The 19,940-nt window shown below is 40.4% G+C and overlaps 1 protein-coding gene across 2 annotated transcripts in view; it reads left to right on the top strand.

Moving 5' to 3' along the window:
• Positions 1-19,940, top strand: part of LOC124162138 (aldehyde dehydrogenase family 16 member A1-like) — a 97,553-nt gene that overhangs the window by 30,114 nt on the left and 47,499 nt on the right. For both annotated transcript variants that reach the window (XM_046538560.1, XM_046538559.1), the window contains 6 exons: positions 325-481; positions 9,929-10,089; positions 11,842-11,939; positions 12,695-12,892; positions 13,579-13,830; positions 19,173-19,272. In XM_046538560.1, the coding sequence (XP_046394516.1) occupies positions 325-481; positions 9,929-10,089; positions 11,842-11,939; positions 12,695-12,892; positions 13,579-13,830; positions 19,173-19,272 (966 nt within the window). The remainder of the gene's footprint in view (positions 1-324; positions 482-9,928; positions 10,090-11,841; positions 11,940-12,694; positions 12,893-13,578; positions 13,831-19,172; positions 19,273-19,940) is intronic.

Genomic DNA, 19,940 nt, shown 5'->3' with positions numbered 1-19,940 from the left:
CTGTTATTCCATATCTCAAACTACTTTGTACTATTGTGATTTACTTCATAATATTTATGGATGGAGGCACTATAGATATTTTTGAACGTAGGAACTGGCTGACTTCTGATAAAAGGTTTAGACTGGTGATTTTTCATCACGAATGTCTCAAAAAGTGGGTTGAAAGAAGGACTTAAAGGGGCGTCTTTCAAACTACTTACCACACGCAGAAATAGTGAATCACGAAGGAGGAGGCTATGAGAGGAGGAGGATGGATGTTGGTGTAGTGGCAGATGAGGCTGCCTGCCTGCTGATGTTTTGAGGGGTTTTGTGTCTTTTGAGCAGGTGTCGTGGTTGGCATTACATCGCGGGAGACGCCGCTTCAGGCCCTTGGTTGGCTCATAGCCCCTGCTTTGGCCGTTGGGTGCACGGTGGTGCTGAAGCCGTCCCGTCAGGCTGCTCCTGTTGCCCTCCTGCTGGCTGAGATGTGCATGGAAGCGGGGTGAGCTTTGTACTGCCCTGCCACTCATTACACGAGTACTGTTTGAACTTTCATGGCTGGCTTATTTCTTATGTCTGATTCAGTTCAGAAATAAGCCCGGCAGCCAACGTCTATGCTTTGGCTCATGTCGGATTGAACTCCGAGGAGTTCCTAGTTTTGAATTCAGATGAAAAGTTAAGGCAAACATGCTACATGAAAGAAAAAAATGCTACCTCGAATGGGGAAGAGGCGAAATAATTTGTGAGCAGGCAAATTGCCTTTACATAAGTCTTTGCTAAATGAATTAATAATTAATAATCATTATCATCCTTAGTCAACAATCCTAAGATTGGTCTGACGCAGCTCTCCATTCCTCTCTCCTGTCCGCTAGCCTTTTCATGGTGACGTATTCCTTTTCTTTAACATCCTTCATTGCCCATCCTGTATTATTCATGGGGGCGTCCCTTGTCCTTCTTACCATCTACCTGTCCTTCTATGATTGTTAATAATAATAATAACAATTTATTCTCAGTGACCGTGCTTAGACACGAGTAGGTATAGGGTTCATCAGTACATATAATATACATAAAATCAGAAAAATAAAAAGAAAAGTCACAATATGTAGACATAAGGATGATATATTACCACTGCCATGTGTATATATTTTTCATTTACTTGTGTATACAAAAAGAAATCTATCCCATTATGTTGAGAACCGTGATGTTCACCATCATTCTACCAGACAAGTTGATCAGCTGCATGTTTCATATGTGCGCACCAAGAATACTGGTGCTGGTCCAAACTGTATGGGCTTTCAATTCTATAATAAATTGCCAGTTGAACTTAAGGCACCATTAAGTGCAGCTGCTTTTAAGACCAACCTCCTAAAATATCTGAAAATAAAAATGTATCATTCTATAGATGAATTTTTAAACAAAGTTTGACATATCTTGAATCATTGTATATTTGTATTTATTGTATATATATTCTTTAACTTGAGGTGAGCTATATCAGTGTAACCCCAGATAGCACAAAGTAAGAGAGTTAACCGTTTCTTATGGTTTTCTTACGGAAAAAATTGATAAGCAGCTTATCATAAGCTAAGGGACTTATATAAGGCAAGGGTAAGACGTTAGGGACGATTAGGTAAGGAATGCCATCAAATATCCTCAGGCAATGTAAGTCACTTCTGTTGGAGCGCCAAAGGCGGCTGAACAGCGTACTACACATGCTACGCGGCTCATCTCGACATGAATTTAAAGGCTATTGGTGAAATTAAGCGAGTTTTTATAAGGGCTTAACAATTGATAACAGATTTTCCCGTAAATAGAAAAAAATTAATAACTGCAAGCGACCGGCTAGTGAAGATATAAAGCATAATACAAGTACTCTATCCATGCGGCGGAAAGAAAAAAAATTACAGCAGGGTGGATCCGAACGTGCGACCGCCGTAACCGAAGTACTGCACGCTGACCACTACACCACGGCAGTTGTTAAGGCTGTGGGGCGTAGTTACCAACTAAATATCCAATTATGTAAAAAAAACTTGTTTGGCATGTGCATGAAAAACTGAAATTATTCAAGGTCCATACATTTTAACATTTATGAATTTTAAATTATGGCTTGATAACCCGATGACTACAATACGTATATTAGATATTCCTTCCGGCATTTTTATATTATTCTACGTCGGTATTCTTCTGAAATTGTGTTTTTCTTACGACCTTCGTTTCGCTATCAGTTCATAAATGTGAATGATTTTCAAATTATGGCGGTATGATGTTATTTCTCCTCATAATATAGAAGCACCAATAATAAAAACATTGTTTTAATGCATAAAGGCCTTAATTAACACTCTGAAACGATGGGATAATAACAGCATCTACGGAAGTGCTGAAAGTTTGGCATCCATTTTGCCATTACTCTGGATGTTTGTCGCCCTGGCCGTAAGAAACCCATAACAAGCTTACTTGAGAAGCGACTTCCTTATTTCTTCCTTTCACCTTATCTCAATGACTTATAATGTGGTAGCTGGGACCCTTGTACTACTAGATCTCTGGACAAATTACAGTAAAACTTCGATTTTACACACTTTGATTTTACATCAAGTCTCGTTTTTACACAGCAACCCTCAAGTCCGGCCGGAAAGCATAGGGAATTGCAATGGTGGTACTTCGATTTTACATCTTTTCTTGAATTTACGCAGTTTTTCGATTTTGCGCAGCATAACCCCAGCCCCAAAGAGGCCGCTAATCTTGATTTTACGCAGTTGTCATTCGACTCGTTTTGAAAATCCTGACTGAAGCAATATGAAGTTAGGTTATTGATTCGTCTCAATGAGTTACAAAAATGAATACAGGAACGGTTGAAATGACATCGCGCTGTTGAGCGTTAAACTAAAAACATCGCGAATCTAATTACTGCTTCCCCCTTCGCCCTCTCAGTTATATTTCAGGCTACTTTACGAACGAGAATATCGCTCTTAGTTCAAATTTGCCGTGGAAGGATATCAAAACTTAAAAGATACGCCAATCGCCGTGTATACGTAATTACTTTCCATTAAGACAGATGATCACCGGAGATGTTAACATTATCACCTTTCGTGATACCACTTGTTGCTCTTTCTTTGTTTTACTCTCCTTAGAGTGGAGATCTACCAAGACCTACCGATAGACGACTACTCTAGATCGAAGACGCAGCCGCGACGCGACTTATTGAAGGACGCTGTTAATAACATATTCATTGTAATTACAGTAGATGGTCTCTAATCCGGAATTATGAACTACGGAATATCTATTCCTAACTGAAGGTTTTCTAGAATTTTGCCAACACTATGTTTTCCGTCGCCACAGCGAAATATAACGGCGAAATGAGCCGTTAAAAATCCTTCCGTGCCAAAGTATTGGCTTCCAAGGTGATTCAATAAAGATACTCGTACTTCTAGTATGGAAGTAAGTCAATGATGATTCAAAACGATGGTAAAAGCAGCATGCGTTGTCTCATTCCGTGGGCTAACCCCACACCTGCGGGACGAATGGAGGCGAGGGAAAGTTGCTTGCGCGGCGCGCTTATCAGAACTGACTCAACTTGTACATATCTCATTGTCAGTGGGTTTGAATGAAGCATGGTTGGACCTTGAATAGCTATTAGCTTAACTCCACTAGGTGGGAAGTGTTTCTTTTTAACGGAACGGGAGTTAATGCCCTCGGAGAATAACTCGCGTCGTCAATCGTCATATAATCATTGAAGTCAAATTCTAGACATGAATGATAAGGCAGTCCCTTTTAACTCAGTAATGGCTTAACACCATTAAAGCGAAATACAAAAATTGTCCGGTGTTGTTGTCAGATATGGGGAAGCAAAATATTACGTGAAGATGAGTCACATGGCTTGTGAGTCGAAGGTCCTGGCGCTGAATTCGCGGAAGAATGCCGACAGAGAAGCTATTCCCGGTAAATTCAATCTACTAATGCTAAAATTTCATGGGAAAATGCTTTTTTAATGCGTAAAAATTATAAAGAGAGAAAATTATTCCGGACTATTAATCATTTGTTTTATTCATCACTGGCGGCATGACGGCAGTTACGCGGTTATATAAATAGCTCACTTAAAAAAGTGATCTTAACACCGGAAAAATCTGACTTTCCGAATATCCCGGGTCCTATGTGCTCTGTATTATCTATGGTATGATATTTGGAAGGAGGTAACCGACAGCTGGGGTCATTAGCACCATTAAGTAAAGGTTGGGGGGACAGGAACCCTATGTTGGCATTAGCCAGGTTGTAATGTTAGGCTCCAAAGGGACCAGGACGTAATGTCCCATCTGCTGGACAGAGTGGTGTACTGGAAGTGGCCTCCGCATTACATTCAAGTAGGGATAGGGCCATCTCTGATAAGTTTCTGCAATTGCCAGGACTTGAACCCAGGCCCACAGGGTGTAAAGCCTTTGTGATGTATTAGCGAAATTTTACTCTCTGTTAATGGGGTTAATTTGGATGACTATACTAAAACCTCACATATCAGACTTTTTCTGGTTCCGGTTCTGTCTTAAATAAGAACTTTACAAAAGTATATGACTATGCATTCTAAAAATTATGAGCAAGTGTTATCCTGAAAACTATACTCCTCCTCAATACCAACTCTTGATTTTACACACTTTGATTTTACACAGTGCCCATATTTCGGTCCCTCCAACTGCGTAAAATCAAAGTTTTACTCTAAACATTATTATTATTGCTGAGGTACACTGTTCACTTCCAGTTGTATCGATGTTCTCAAAATATTCATGTAATGAGTAGCAGCACTGATCTAATAAATAAAACCTTTTTTTCAATTCCTTGCAAAGAAAGAGATTTTAAGGATCAAATGTACTTTGGTAACATATTATGTATATACAGATGTGCGAATAGTATCCGCGAATACTCGAATACCTCGAATACTAGAAAGTATTTGCTTTTTGAGGTCTGGAATAATTATGCTAAAGGTACGCTCTCGAATACTTTGAATTTCACACTGTACACCGTCGCACACTGTCATTTGAAGTTGACTCTGAAAATTGTAAAGAACTCTAGTCGTTTAGTGCATGCAGTGCCGTTATAGGCAAGTTGACGAACTACATCAAATTCGTGGATTAGAGTGGTGAAAAGTCGATCCGAAATCAAACAAAAGGTGAAAAGGTCCCAGCTCGCGCAGGGTTCCTATTACAAGCACCATTAATGAAAAGCTTCAAAAGACAATATCAAGTTACAGGAGAATAATAGGATCGTGTTTCACCCTTCCCTCTTTCTCCCCCACTGACCTTTTTCTGCCTACCTGCTTCGAAGTTCCCCATTTCTGGAGGTCAACTGCTGCATGAGTACCGTGGGATAGTTACATTAGCGCATTTTCCAAGATCCGCTATCCCCCTCCATTCAGCACTAGGACCCCCTCTGAGGCTTTCCTCTTCTCTGAAATAAGAAAAATGTCCCAGCTCGCGCAGGGATCATATTACGAAGACCTTAGCTTCGAAAAAAATATCAATTTACACGAGAACAATAGAAATGTGTTTCACACCCCCCCCTTCTCTCACCCACTGACTTTTTTCAGCCTACCTGCTTCAAAGTTCCCAGTTTCTGGAGGTCAACTGCTGCATGAATCACCTATTAGCCCAAAAGGTGTCTAGCAATGACTTTCGGCAATTGGTATTACACCTTTATTGGAGTGAAATATTAGTAATGTGCGCGTAATTTAAAAAAGAATAAGACCAAACGCGATGCATTTCTGACTTTATTTATGCATTTTACGCGAGGAAATAAATGTCAAAATACGACAGAGACTTCTTTTGTTTTGAATGGGAATGGAAGTAATATTTCACGCTGTGTCACACTCTAGCCGCAGTGCATTTGAAAAATTCTCTTTTATCGGTGTAACGGTCAAGACATGTCAATGCTGAAGATGTATGGCGTGCATTCTGGCTGTCGATCCACAGTGCACACTTGGCAGGAGAATCAATTGAGGCAGTGTAGTTAATGAGGTTGCCACTAACCTTAAACTAACAACTTATGGTCTGAAATGACTCATTGTCAATGACTTCTTTGGGTGAGGAAGAATCTCTTTTCTACCAGTGGATATGTTCAAGCAGTTGATTCAGTGTCACTGCTAAAATTCTCATGTTGATGTGTCGAGGACTGGCTCTCTGACTGACAAAGGCTCTGATTAGAAGATGCTGTACAAGTCCTTGGTACGCCCAATATTGGAGTATGGGTCTATCATCTGGTCTCCCGACCATGTTAACCACACTCGTCAGCTTCAACACCTCCAAAAGAAATTTGTAAGAATGCTTGGTGTCTGACTTGGTTACACCTGCTGTACTACAGCAGTCAGCGATTTGGAGAGTCGTTTTTATCTCCTCCCCCTTCAACTGCGGCGCCAACAAGCTGACGTTCTTGTTCTACTGTTCAAATTGGTGAATGGCCTCATCGACAGTCCCGTACTCCCGGGTGGTATTGACTTGTCAGTGCCATGGGGTCTTCGTTCAATGACCATCTTTCGCCAAAGGTTCTCTTCTACGTACTACGCCTATCACAGTGGGCTCTCCCGACTTCTTAGAAGAGGTAGTGCTGCTGCTACGTACTTGGATTTCTTCTATGAATCTCCAGCTTCATTCAGAAGAAAATTTGGGATTTTTTCAGTTTGCCCCACATTTGCTTGGATTTATTTGATTTTGTATTCATTTTTTTAAAATAATTACTTGTTATACATTTGATTTTTGTTTTTTTTTGTTCTAGTTGTAGTTACTTTCAAAATAGTTCAATTTTTGTGAAATGGTGTTATCTGTGGAAATAAATAAATAATTAAATAAGAGGTAGAATTCAGTAGAGTTGGACTTAGTCACAAGAAAAAATTTCTTCCTTGAAACTAAAGTGAAACTGGGCTGAATAATCCTTGAAACTCACTGCCTTGCTTCTATGATGAAACTGAATTTAAATTCAAACAAAACTATTGGAGTTTGGAAGAGGGATGGCAGTACAGTAGCAGTGCAATTAAGAACTCCAACTACTCCAATGGAACTGCCTTGGCTAGCTAGACTGAAACTCCCTTGTCTGCCAGGCTGAAACTCATGAATACAATTGTTTGGCTGAATACAATTCCCCTGCTCAGTCCATTGAAATTCCTTTGTCAAATCATGCGAAAAACCATAAATTAACAACTTGTACAACATAGCTAACAGTGGCTGATCACATAATAGGTTTCTTGCACAATTTTGCATGCATGGTAAAAGACAAAGGGTAGACAGGCGATTGTGAGCAACATTAGTTATAGCTCCAATGACCACAACAGCTTTTAGGATACAATTTATGAGAACATGAAAACATACATAAATGCATCAATAAATTAACGACTGTTAAATCCATGTGCAAAAACAGTCTAAATCAAAGAATTTTAAGTATACCGGAACTAGCCACGGTGATAACTTTTACGGGAGTCACCCGCAATGCACAATTGTGCGAAAAATCCACAGAGAAAAAATCATTCGCCTTGACCGGGATTCGAACCCGGATCCCTCGATTTCCGGCCGAGTGCTTTAGCCAGTTAAGCTACCGACTGCTTACAGTCGACTGCTTACAGTCGACAGTTTAGCTGTTAAGCTACCTACTTACTCTCCGGCTGTGGCGCCGTGCGCACGATTTGGACTGCTCGTCGCATAATATGCTCAGCAGTCCATACCACCTTGTCCGGTATAGTCCACAAATTTCCACAGGGATGAATGACGCCTCGGTAGCTTAACTGGCTAAAGCACTCGGCCGGAAATCGAGGGATCCGGGTTCGAATCCCGGTCAAGGCGAATGATTTTTTCTCTGTGGATTTTTCGCATAAATCAAAGAAGTTATGGAAGTGGGGTGCTCCTGCAATGAGAGTCACAAATGACATAACTCTAAATCAAATTTAAAGAAGAGCATTAAAATAAAATGGGGAATTAAGCTAAAGTAACTTGTGGAAACATAATCAACTCACAATTGCTTTCAAGAAAATCAAATTAAGTTATAAAATAAAACCGCTGTATCCCCCATGAATTACACTGAATTTATACCACCATGAACCATAGGTATCAATTCCATCCAATAAGAAAGACACTGCACATCTAAAAAAAAACTCCACTTTACCTGGCTTGTTATTAGGAGTTGGAAGAGTGGTAACTTCAAACACCTACTACAGGCAAATTGAATTATTTGTAGTACTCCGTTGAGCTCACTTTTTCATAGCAACCTGTGACAGTTTAGTAAAGTGCACTACATATATACAAAACAAAAGAAATTTACAGAACCTAAAAAGCATACTGCAACTGAATATACGATTGGTGATTTACCTATTCATCCCAACCTGTTGGTTTCAGGTGTACGAACAGGCGATATGTGGCGTTGGCCATGGCGTTTTGTTTTCCTGAAATTGTAAAATACCGCACTTAAGTCAAACGTTCCTGATGCTATGCAACGTAGAAGAACTTATCCTGATTACATATGGCTTTGCGAAAATAAGCAAAGTTGAGGAAGGAAGTTATTCAAGTCGATAGTTGCATGTAAGGTGCATAAATTTAAATATACATTGCACTAGTGAGATACATCCGCATTCCTTATTTCCTCGAAAGCCCACTATAGCTCACTCTTCATATCCTCTGCAGAATGACTAACGGATGGTGCTGCATTAAAGACCAGTTTATTCTCCTGCTCGACGGGCTATCCATATGGCAGGAAAAGTGGATGGCAGTCGTCACAGTGTTCAAAGAAGAATTCAGTGGTGGCTGCATGGCCCCTGAAAAAGATCCTTGAAATCCTTAACCCTGCCTGAATTAAAACACGAATTCAAGGTCAACATTCACATGGCAAACATGGAAGGAATAAACATGCTATCAGAGAAGTTAAAACGTTTACCTCCGATTTTGACTGCAGTCACCTCCACCGACCTCGTTCTCCCCTTCACCTGAATTTTGATATATACTTACAGTTAATGACCTTCGAAGTATCGGTCAATCAATCAATCAATCATGTTATCAATCTTTCTTATGTTATCAATTATGTTATCAATCTTTTCATGCCTTCACACACGCTAACCGCTCGTCTTCAGTTCCTAGCAACTTGAGGGAAATAATGGCAACCAACAGCTTGATGCACAGGAAAAGATAGTCGTGTTGCCAATAGCCAAATTAAAAAAAATACATTACCGCTGGCAACATGGGTCCCATACATGTCTGGTAGATGGATTCTGCATGTTGACAAAACTTTCCCTGGATAACACGCATGCAGCAAGGGAGAAGCAGTTCCGATTCATGTGGGAGAGGGATACCCAAATGCTGCAGCAGCTCTGTGGCAGGGCAGTAAATACATTCGGCAAGAGAGATACAGTGGAGTCATGAAGTTGGCCTGGTCTGAGGCAACTGTCCAGTTCAGTGTCAGTAGAGATCAGGTGCACCAAGGGAGAAGCAGTTGAAATGCAATGGACTTGCAAGGGGGAATGGCATCAGAGTTTCAGTTGAGTGCCCTTTTTCATGTTAAGGACAAGGCAGTGCAGTTACAAGGCTGTTTCAAGGCAGTTTTCACACATTCAGTAGAGTTTCAGCCCAGAATCAGTTCTGTTTCAAGGGAAAATTTTTATTTGATCTTCTGTATGAGATTAGGCAATTTCCCTGCAGTACCTGTGGCCTCAACTTTGAGACCACCACCCGTTTACATTTTTCGCTCCCATTCAGGGACCTTTGATCAATCGAAGGGAATCTCTTGCACAAGGGACACTTGCAAGCAGAGCGGCCACTAGATAGCTGTGTGTGTGTGTGTTTGTGGCCAGGCCAGCTGTCCCTTTTACGTATCTGTTCAGTTGGAGGTTGAGTGTGTTGGTTTTCATCCTGCACTTCTTGTGTGTGTTGTGCACATGAGTGGTTTGTATTCCATTGCAATGCACGTGTGAGAGTCATTTGTCTCCCATTGTTGTCCGCAGTCTTCCCCCTGGAGTGCTCAATGTGGTCACTGGAGACTCGACGGTTGGCTCTGCACTGGCGACACACTCGCTCGTGGACAAGGTGACCTTCTTTGGCAGCACGACTGTCGGCAGGTGCATAAGGCAGCAGACTGCGCAGCTGGGTCGAAGCATCACCCTTGGTGCGTTGCCCCTCATCTTCCTCACTCGCGGTCTGCCGTTGGCAATGGTTTTGGGTGGGGATGGTTGGGTCGGATGCTACGGATCCAAATATCCATGGATATTGCTCTTCACTGGATACCTTGGATCCATATGTGCTGAAGACATTGGATCTGGATCCGACTTTTTAAATCAGTACTTCAGAGAAAGCAGCATTCCATAAGAGGGAGTGGAAAGTCGAGTTCGTGTCCTCTCTTTGCATGCACCATCAAACTGCAATGCTTGTCCTAATCATGAACCATTTTGTTTTAAAGCTCTCATATGGGTTAAGTAACAGAATTTCAGCTGTGGAAAATTTTAAGGGAAAATATGGTTGGCACATGAAGTGACTCCTCTCAAGTGATTGAACAACCATCGGTGGAATCTCAGCACCGTAGGATAATAGCCAAGTCATAAGTAACTGCATCGCATATGTCAAAAAACCACCTTGGCCCTCCATCATCCCGTGCCTCTAATGTTAATTTGTTTCCTTTCCGAGACTACATAGACCAGAAATCATTATCTTTGAAGGAAAATATCAAGTTAAATGGGAACAATGTAAACATGTTTCATCCCGACCCCATCTCACTCACTGACCTTTTTCTTCCCACCTACTTCAGTTCTCCTTTTCTGTAGGACAAATATTTGGTTAGTGACTTACTCAGATTTGATAGCTTCTATTGATAGCTTAGATGATAGCTTTCAGAAATTGTATGACGTGCGTGAGATTAAAAAAAAAATGAGACCACTACAGTGTGCGATATAACGCGAATTCATTATGCGCGAGACAAAACAAGCCAATTGACCTTGGAATCGTAATGAGATAGATCAAATGAACGTCAGCAGCATTAAATAATGAATGCTTAGGCTAGGCTTTAATAGATTATGAATCAATAGATGTGATTTTTTCGCTTATTCACCTAAAATCGCAAAGACGCTAAATTTTGTTTTTATTTACTGATTTCGCGTTATTTTGTGTTATTTTGCGTCATTTCGCGATATCATGTCTCGTGAATTTCACGAATCTCAATTGATGAATAATGAAGCAGTGCATTGGTAGTAAGGTGATCAGAAAACCCCTGTAGAAGTGAATGTGTGAGATGCTTATGCAGTGGACTTCAGCAGTACGTTGCCTTTTGAGGGTGGGTTGAATAAATCCTGTTTAGATGAGCAGCAAATCTTTGGAGAATCGTGAATTACTAGACCATTGTAATCATTTTGGGGCTCACATTGGGATAGATAATGCCATACTTTAATGTATTATAGCTGTATCCCCCTTCTTCATCTCCTTTTTGTCTTCACCCAATCCAATATGAAATGAGTGCCTCTTTTTTGTGTTAATAGGTGTTTTATAGACTCCAAAACACCAAAGTCATGAGTTTGTGGTGAGGGACGTCTGTAGCGGAAGTTCATTTTATATTGTTGGGAAATAATTGGCCAAAGGGAATAACCGTGCATTGCCACGGATGCTGTTTGGGCTGAATGTTGCAAACTGAGCAAGAGCCAATCAAAATACCAGATGCTTCTCTGTGCACTTGGAAAAATGTACCTTTCACTCTCTGCCTATGTTGTACTCTCTGTATATGCACTACATATGTGCCCTTGTCTGTCTCCTGCTGTACCTTATGAATCTTTTTTTCCCTCTCCACCCACGTTCAATATTTTAGTTGTGTTTTTTTTTGTCCATAAAATGCTTTGACTCAGATTTTTAAAGTGTCCTTTATTCCTGTCAGCAGTCTTGAGTAGCCGCACTCCGATGATAGTCCTGGAATCGGCTGATTTGGATGCGGCATGCGAAGCAGCCATTGAGTCTGCATGGTACAACCAAGGACAGGTTAGTGTAGAGTGTTCCACTGTTCATCCTGTTACATATTTTGTCCAATGTACTTAATCTTGGGACAAATGCCTCTCAGACAATGCTCTTAACTGTCATCAGGTGGCTTTCCCTTATGCTAGGAACTGGTCTTGCCAATGTTGGCTCTTATCACATCGAGATTCCTCTGTCCTTCCTTCATGTCCTATTGTGCGCTTCATAACCTTTCCTTCTTTCCCCCCTTGACGTGAACTATGAAAAAAGTCTCAGATTTGTTGACGCAACCTCAAGAGCATAGCCTCGCAAGCTTGGAAAACTTCTATTTTGTCCTGTACATGTGATCTCAAGGAACAATAAACATTAATATGTTTTATTATTGACTATTGAAAACAATTTTGTAATGGTTCTTTCCTGAAAAAAATGGTGATAAGATTTGTTGGAAATTTTATGATTTTTGTTACCTTGATTACTTTTAAAATGAGAACATAATCGTAGAAAGCAAAAAACTAATTGCCAAATTTTGTTAACAAACCTCACATTTGGATTCATCATCACATTGTAAAGTGGGAAAAAATAAGAATTGGAAAGGTTGGTTTTTCAACCAAAAAATTTTCAGTTAAAACTGCATTTTAAATGCCTGGTAATATTTCAGGTTGAAATGGCTAACCATAACAATAATTTTGTCAGTTTTTTATAAATTGCCAATGACTTAGAATGAAGCCACTGTTGACCATGGCAGTGAAGGTGGTTTCTGAGCGAGAGTGTTGTTTGATCAGGTGCCGTGGGCAGTTACGGATCTCCTCGTGCAGCAGTCTGTCATCCATGTGTTTGTGGAGAAGCTGTCAGTTCGCATGTCGCGCCTGAGGGTGGGCTCCCATTTGGACAAGATGGCCGACGTGGGCCACACGTGCAGGAAGCAGGCGTCGGAGGCCGTCAGGATGTGCGTGGACAAGAGCAGGAGCGATGGTGCGCGGGTGAGCTGCTTTGACCAAATGGCTTCCTTCCATCTTCCCTTGCCTCTCTCTCTTCACCACATCACTACATAGTGATGTTTTGTTTTCTCTTGGCTGGCAAATCTCTCTCAATGCAAGTGATTTGTCCTCTAATAAGCATTTATTTCCTTTGTATTTGAATGAGGCTGGGTATATCCATTAGGTAGAGATCCGTGAAATTCGCAAGACGCGATATTGCAAACTAACACAAAATAATGCAATATCGGTAAATGAAAATGAAATTTCGTGTTTTTTTGCGATTTTAGGTGAATTAACAAAAAAATCAGATCTAACGAGTCATAATCTATTGTAGCCTGAGACTTCATTGTTTAACGCTACCGATGTTCATTTGCTCTATCTCATTACGATTCCAAGGTCAATTCGCTTGCTTAGTCTCGCGCATGACGCATCCACATAATATCGCGCACTGTAGTGATTAGCCACCAGAATTTGCCATGAAATTTATCACAGCCTCTCTCTTCCATCCTATCATCCTCTCTATTCATGGGGAGCAGAGCTTTTGGATTCGATTGTACGTGGCATTAAAGTGTTCAAAGACCTCTTTCATTTGAACTGCTCACGACATGCTTCTCCACACGCGGGCTGATCTGGTTACGCCTGCAAATTCTGAGTGAATCTATTCCTCCGTCTCTTTGTGTGATTTGAAGGTGCTGTCCATCCCGGATTCCAGACGACCGCCATCACCTTGCCCTTACCTGATCCCCGCTGTGGTGGTTGGTGCTAGTGCGGAGTCCAGTGCTTTGTTGGATGATGATTGGCCTCTGCCCTGTGTCATGCTCAATGCTTTCAGGACGGCAAAGGAAGCCGTGGCTCTTGCCAACAACTCCAAGTACAGCCTGGCCTCATCCATTTGGGCCCAAGACTCTTCCCTAGCCGAGCAAGTTGCGCAAGGCCTGCAGGTAAGCCTCTGCCAGTGGTAGCGTACTAATGGCAACTCTGGCGCGTGGCGTCACAAAATCGCCTCTCACTTGCCAAGAATTTCTCACACATGCTGATGTAGCCTCCGCATAGCAACAGTGGTGAAAGGCGCTTCATTTTACAAATCCCCTCCCCCTCCGCTAAATTGCGCACACGTGCCGAGATCGCCTCAGCCCTTCAAGCGGCATCGCGTCATTCAAAAACGTGATCTGCGATAGCCATCCGACATTGCATCACCCTGCAGGTGCTCTGTAAAAAGCCACACGTGTGGAGGTCGCTTCCGCCCTTCGCTTGGCATTGCGCCATTGAAAACGTGATTTCCTAGAGACGCAATATCCCCCGACATTGCATCATCTCTTACGTGGGGTTGTAACGTGACTCCTCCCACTCCCGTGTATAAATGACTCCTGATTGCTTATTTGCTCATTCTTCGTCATCATGAGCGTGAAAATTGACGTTTTCAGTGCACGCTTAGGTGATACTATTCTGCATGTGAGAGTACAAGAAGACGAAGATACCTTTTCAATCTCCATACCAAAGGAGGCTTTGAATCATTCAAATACAGATTTTATAGTGATGGTTAGCTTCCAAACCACCTAATACTGTGTAGTTCATCACCAGCAGCGGGCGTTTTGAAGTGGTTGGTCAAAAAGTGACTTTCTCCGGCTTCCCGAATGAAGAAGGGGTAGTGGAGGGATTCAATATTACTCATCAGACCAATCTGGAAAAGCAGTGAGCACCAGAGCGTGGACAAGCAGCACCCGATCATCTGGTTGGATGCATACGTTGAGTGCCTCCCATCTACGCAAGAGGGGGAAGAAGGACTCAAAGTGATTGTGTTGATGGTGGAAAAAGTGTGTTACACGGACCACTTTGAATCACGAGTGAGATAGGGTACCACAGATGCTATTATTGGTACACGTCTGTGTGTTATGAAGTTTGTACTTAAACTTGAAGATGAAATGGGTATATACTAAAAATTGTTAGACAGAAAGACTTGAGTGAAATATGGTACCAAAAATCAGGGTATCCTTCTGCATGTTATAAAGTTTGTACTAAACAATTAATATGCATGGAATAAAAAACTTAGCATTTAAATTGTTTTGGTGATTTCTCCATGAAAATGAAAAACAGGGTAAAGTTTCACAAAAAAAATTAATTTTTAAAAATAGATATACATGGATGAGTTGGTTATATTGTTCACCATATACATAGTTTTAATGTTCATTTCTCCATTTCCACTTATGTTATATTGTTCTTGAAACAGTAGAACAGCATGTCTGAGTGCTGACAACCCTCTGACACTCTGGTTTAAATAACCACACTCGAGTAAATATCCTTTGATACAATCATACCTCCTCATTTGTACAGTGTTTTAAATAATTCAAGAAAACATGATGATGTAAAGGAACGGAATAATACAATTTGCTAGGTAATCTAACATACAGTGCAACCTCGATATAACGACACCCCACGGTGCACTAATAAACACTCGCTATAGCGAATTGTCGCTTTACCGGAGGTGGAGCAAATAATAGCCAATATACCTGTTGCGAACAGATATACAGGAACAGGAGTGGTGCGGTGACAGATTAACATCTATCCAATAAACGTAAGCATAAATCCAGACGAAAGGCGATGTTTTTTTGCATCACTAACTTTCCTTACTCAAATAACGACTAACTATTCAAACAATTTATAAGCGCCGCACTAAATAAAAATCATGCAAAGCATTGTTTCGTCAATCATTATATTTATCGAATGACAGTTTACCACATAAATTTGAGACTGACCACTCCATTAACTTCATTTCTAACAGATCGCAAGCAGTTACAGAGGTTAAGGAGTCTTGATGAAAGTCTTCCGGCGGTGAAACCCTCGCTATGGTGAGAGCCAACGCCGAAAGGGTCTCGTAAAAACGAATTTTTTAACACGCTTATTATAGGGTCAATTGACGGTGCATCGGCTATCTCTCGTAATAGCGGGGGTGTCGCTATAGCCCGTACTCGCTTTAACGACGTTCCACTGTACTTTATTTTTTGCACACCAATCAGCAAGTTTAAAACAATTTTTTCTGGCACACTGGAGATAAACCTCCATATGCATTTCAATTAAACATCCTTCAATTGTGATTAATTTTTTTAGCAAGGGACAATTCTAGATTAGCCACGCAAATTCCCTTAGGACGAAGACTGGTTTAGAGAGACACCTTTTGTGCACCCTTGGTGAATAGTAATTTGTACTGCTTTGTGTAGCTGTGCAGAATGCTCGACAAATCATGATAAAATTAGTCTCCAGAATATTCTGTCAGGCCATGATAGTTACTTCTCAGCCAAGATGATTCTTTTGTAAAGAGCAGTCTCTGTGGTAATTTAAATAACCACATATTGCAGCATTTGTTCTGCACAGCAATGATTGCCTATTCCTTGTCAATAAAATTCCCATCGCTGTTTGTAAATCCTTGAAATTCGGTATTGGCACTCATCGTGATGTATCTCCAACTTGCAAGGTTTTTACGCCCAATGCCAGGGGTTGAACTTGCATCAAGATCTTTTAACTTACAGAACTCTCATTCGTGCCAGAGGTTAAGAAGCCTAAAAGGTTAAAAATTTGGGGGGGGGGGACTATATTCAGAGGTGAGTGGGTAGATGGTATTACATTGAAAGTAAGCTTATCACTCATCCTGTAATTGTCAGATTAAGGCTGCTATTATGGATAAGCGTTGCAAAAAATAGCATACGCTATTCTGCGGGTCATTATAGCAACGACCCCGTATTATGAATGAAGCGTAGTAATAATTTTGTTCGGAATAGCAGCATGCTATTTCTTGCGCGAGCTATTTGGAAGCTCCGCCTCTTCCCGTATGAAAAACTTTCTGAACAGTTTGCGTAACCAATGAGGGAGAAGATATTTTATATATTTTTCTGTATTTTACGGAATATTGACTTGAAATTATAAATAATTGCTTTATTTACATTTAAAAATTATATTAAACCTTGGAAATATATAATACGCTTTGAAAATCTCATTTAAGAAATCAGCTGTTTGTTGTGGTTGTGATAATTTCCCAATGGCTTCAGACAGGTGGGTTAGGTCATAATTTCGTTGTTATAATGATGATTTATCGGACATAAATATTCAATGATTTACCTATATCCGATCGGTCCTTTACCGTGAGATATATGCTATGCGAAATAATCATTGAAAGCTAAATATGTTTGATTTTCTTCGTAAATGTGTTAGGCTTCGAAGTCTGTTTGTTGCATATCAGAATTAATATGTATCAACTTTTATTGTATTGCTCGTGACGATATCGTTTTACTTTATGAACTAGAAGCTTTCGTTTCTAATGTTATCTATATATTATATGACTCCCTAATTTCAGTGTTCATTCTCTGTTTAGGAAATGAAGTAGGTGGCAACGTCACAGCTGTGCTTTCATGTATTATGATGGAATAGTATCGATATTTCAGCTGCATATTTGGAAAAAGCAGAGGGAGGTGATGGTGAATTTGAGGATGGATGGAACAGCTGTGAAAAAGTGAATCTAGCAATAGTGAATCGTGTGGAAAGTGCTGTTGTGTCAGTTATCATTGTTTTCGTATCAGCTGATTTTATTATGTGCTCACTGAAATTTTTGATAGACCCTGAACTGTGCCGATAAACTGAAACTTAATTGTGTGAATAACTTACTTGTCTATAGAGGAAACAATTTGTATTCAATTCCACATGATATATATTGCATTAATGATGTAGTGCATGGATATTCCATTAAACGTTTGTGGTGAATCATATTTGTTCGGAAACTTTATTGGTGTTCGGAGAAATCCTTTGTTTTCAAGCAAGTAATTCAAGTCGACTGCCCGTGTTTATAATTTAGTAAATTTTTAGTTTTAATTGTAGAAGGCAGCGAATAGTGGGGAAAACAATTTCGACTCGTTGCATGTATTTGTATATACTGTCCAATTGAGGAAATGAACGGCTGATCAAAGTATATGGTATTATTATGGTAATATATGGTTTTCATTGAAAGCTATAACTATTAATATATTTGGCGAGTTAGTGTGTTAACACAAGCTTGAAAATTTTCAAGAATGGACCTGATAGCCTACATTGAGGATATTTTTAGTAGCAAGTCAAGTGATGAAATAAAATTATGAATTGTAAATATGAATAAAACACGTAAAATTTGGGCTAATGGTAGTAATTCTTTGCATTAATTGTTATTGTTTTCGTACTGTCGATGAAGCAAGCTTGTGCTTCATATATTAAGCTCGAATGTTAATTCCTAACCAAATCACTTAACTAGTTAAATATTCATCACTTATGCTACTATTATTTAATTAAAATAAAGCTGATATCATTTTATTTTTGGCTATTATTCCATTTTTCAATGCTTGATTAGGTTACTTTAACCTCAGAAAAACAATTCGACATCGCAATGCGCACGTTTTCTGGTTGCAATACCGAATTGCTCGGCATCGAAGACCGCGTAATATTATAGCAAGCCTACCGGTTGCAATTCGCCGTTCATAATAGTAAATAGCAACGGGCCTATGCTATTCTGAGAATTACGTCTTCCGGTGTAGTAAAAACACGAATTGCAACCGTTCGTAATACCAAATAGCATAGGCGTTGCAATACGCTATATTATAGCAACATCGGTTGCAATAATGAAGAATAGCATGATGCTATTCCATCCATAATAGCAGCCTAAGTCAAGTAAGAATTTCACTTCCTCAAGCAGAATGGTCACAAACACCAAAAATTTAACCTGAGTCAAGTGGGGATAAAACTGGCTAGTTTTGAGTTGAGTTAGGTTACCGGGGCCGTACTTTGTTTTTTTTTTGTGAACATTACATTCATAATTGAAGTGCTTATTGTTGAATCAAGCTGGCATGTGTAATTATTTTTACAACTTTGTTAGAATAGCTTTATACACGGTAGTAGGTAATTGCCTTTATGAACTGAAAAACAATATTAGTTGAAGGTATACTCACTTTCATTAAATACCATAATAATATTTGCATTTTTGTGCAGTCCTTCCCTGATTTTCCTTCCCCTCCAAATTTGAAACTTTTTGAATAATTTGCACAAGTGGACTGGTATCTGTGATGCTTTTTTTGCTCATGTTATTTGAAACAGCAGTCACAAGTTTTGCATGTAAAGCCTTGCAATTGTTCATGTCCTTCTGTTCTTGTCGTAATGGCTGTGTCGCATCTCTTCAGTAAGTGGGTGATTTTTTCCTGTCATGTGGTTGATATGATTGGTCTGCAGAGTCTTCTGCTGATATGCTGAATTTTGCTCCTCGGTGTCATTGCAGGTGGGGACCGTGTGGATCAATTGCGTGAACAAGTTTGATGCCGGAGTGCCTTGGGGCCCGAGTCGCCAGAGTGGCATTGGCAGGATTGGAGGCAGGGAAGGTGGGATGAATATCAGGGGCAGTGACCTCACCTCTATGAAACATCCCCCTCAATGCTAGTGCTACTGCTCTGTGTGTGTTGTGCGCTTTCCTTTTCTTGGAGGCAGTCTTTTCGGCTCTCGTCACTGGTTGGCAGGATCTGAATACATATTACCTCTAGGTTGTTATTATGGTGTGTGTTGCCCTGCACGTAGTGCCCACTCAACTTTTTCCATTTGAGGAGGCCGCAGTCCTCTCTCATGGTGAGCAAGAGCTCTGAGCACCCACTCGCTCACTCCCCCTGATTGAGCCCATTGTCTCTCATTCAGGCAAGGAGTTACCCTATAATAATAATAATAGTTTTATTGGACATTGAACACATTTGAATTTGCAATATATATCCATGGTTAAAGCACCAATGGTAATATCCACACTATTTTATTTATCACTTAACCGACCATGGTTTCGACACTTGGTGTCATTTTCAAGTTAATCCAACAAAAAACTCTCTCGATATACCTCCTACCTTAGCCTGGGTGTATATATCTCTTACACGCGCATGTACGTTAACTGATTTTTCTGATCTATGCCTAATGTTTGCTCAGCTGCCTCTCAAAGTGAGCGTAGTCTGAGGCTCCCCCAAATTCTAAATGCATGCACCTTGGGTGCAGCTCTCTTTCATGATATGAA

This window comes from Ischnura elegans, chromosome 7 (genome assembly GCF_921293095.1).
Source record: "Ischnura elegans chromosome 7, ioIscEleg1.1, whole genome shotgun sequence".
NCBI lineage: Eukaryota > Metazoa > Arthropoda > Insecta > Odonata > Coenagrionidae > Ischnura > Ischnura elegans.
Note: the sequence above shows the minus strand (reverse complement) of the source record. Positions and strands in the feature narration are given on the sequence as shown.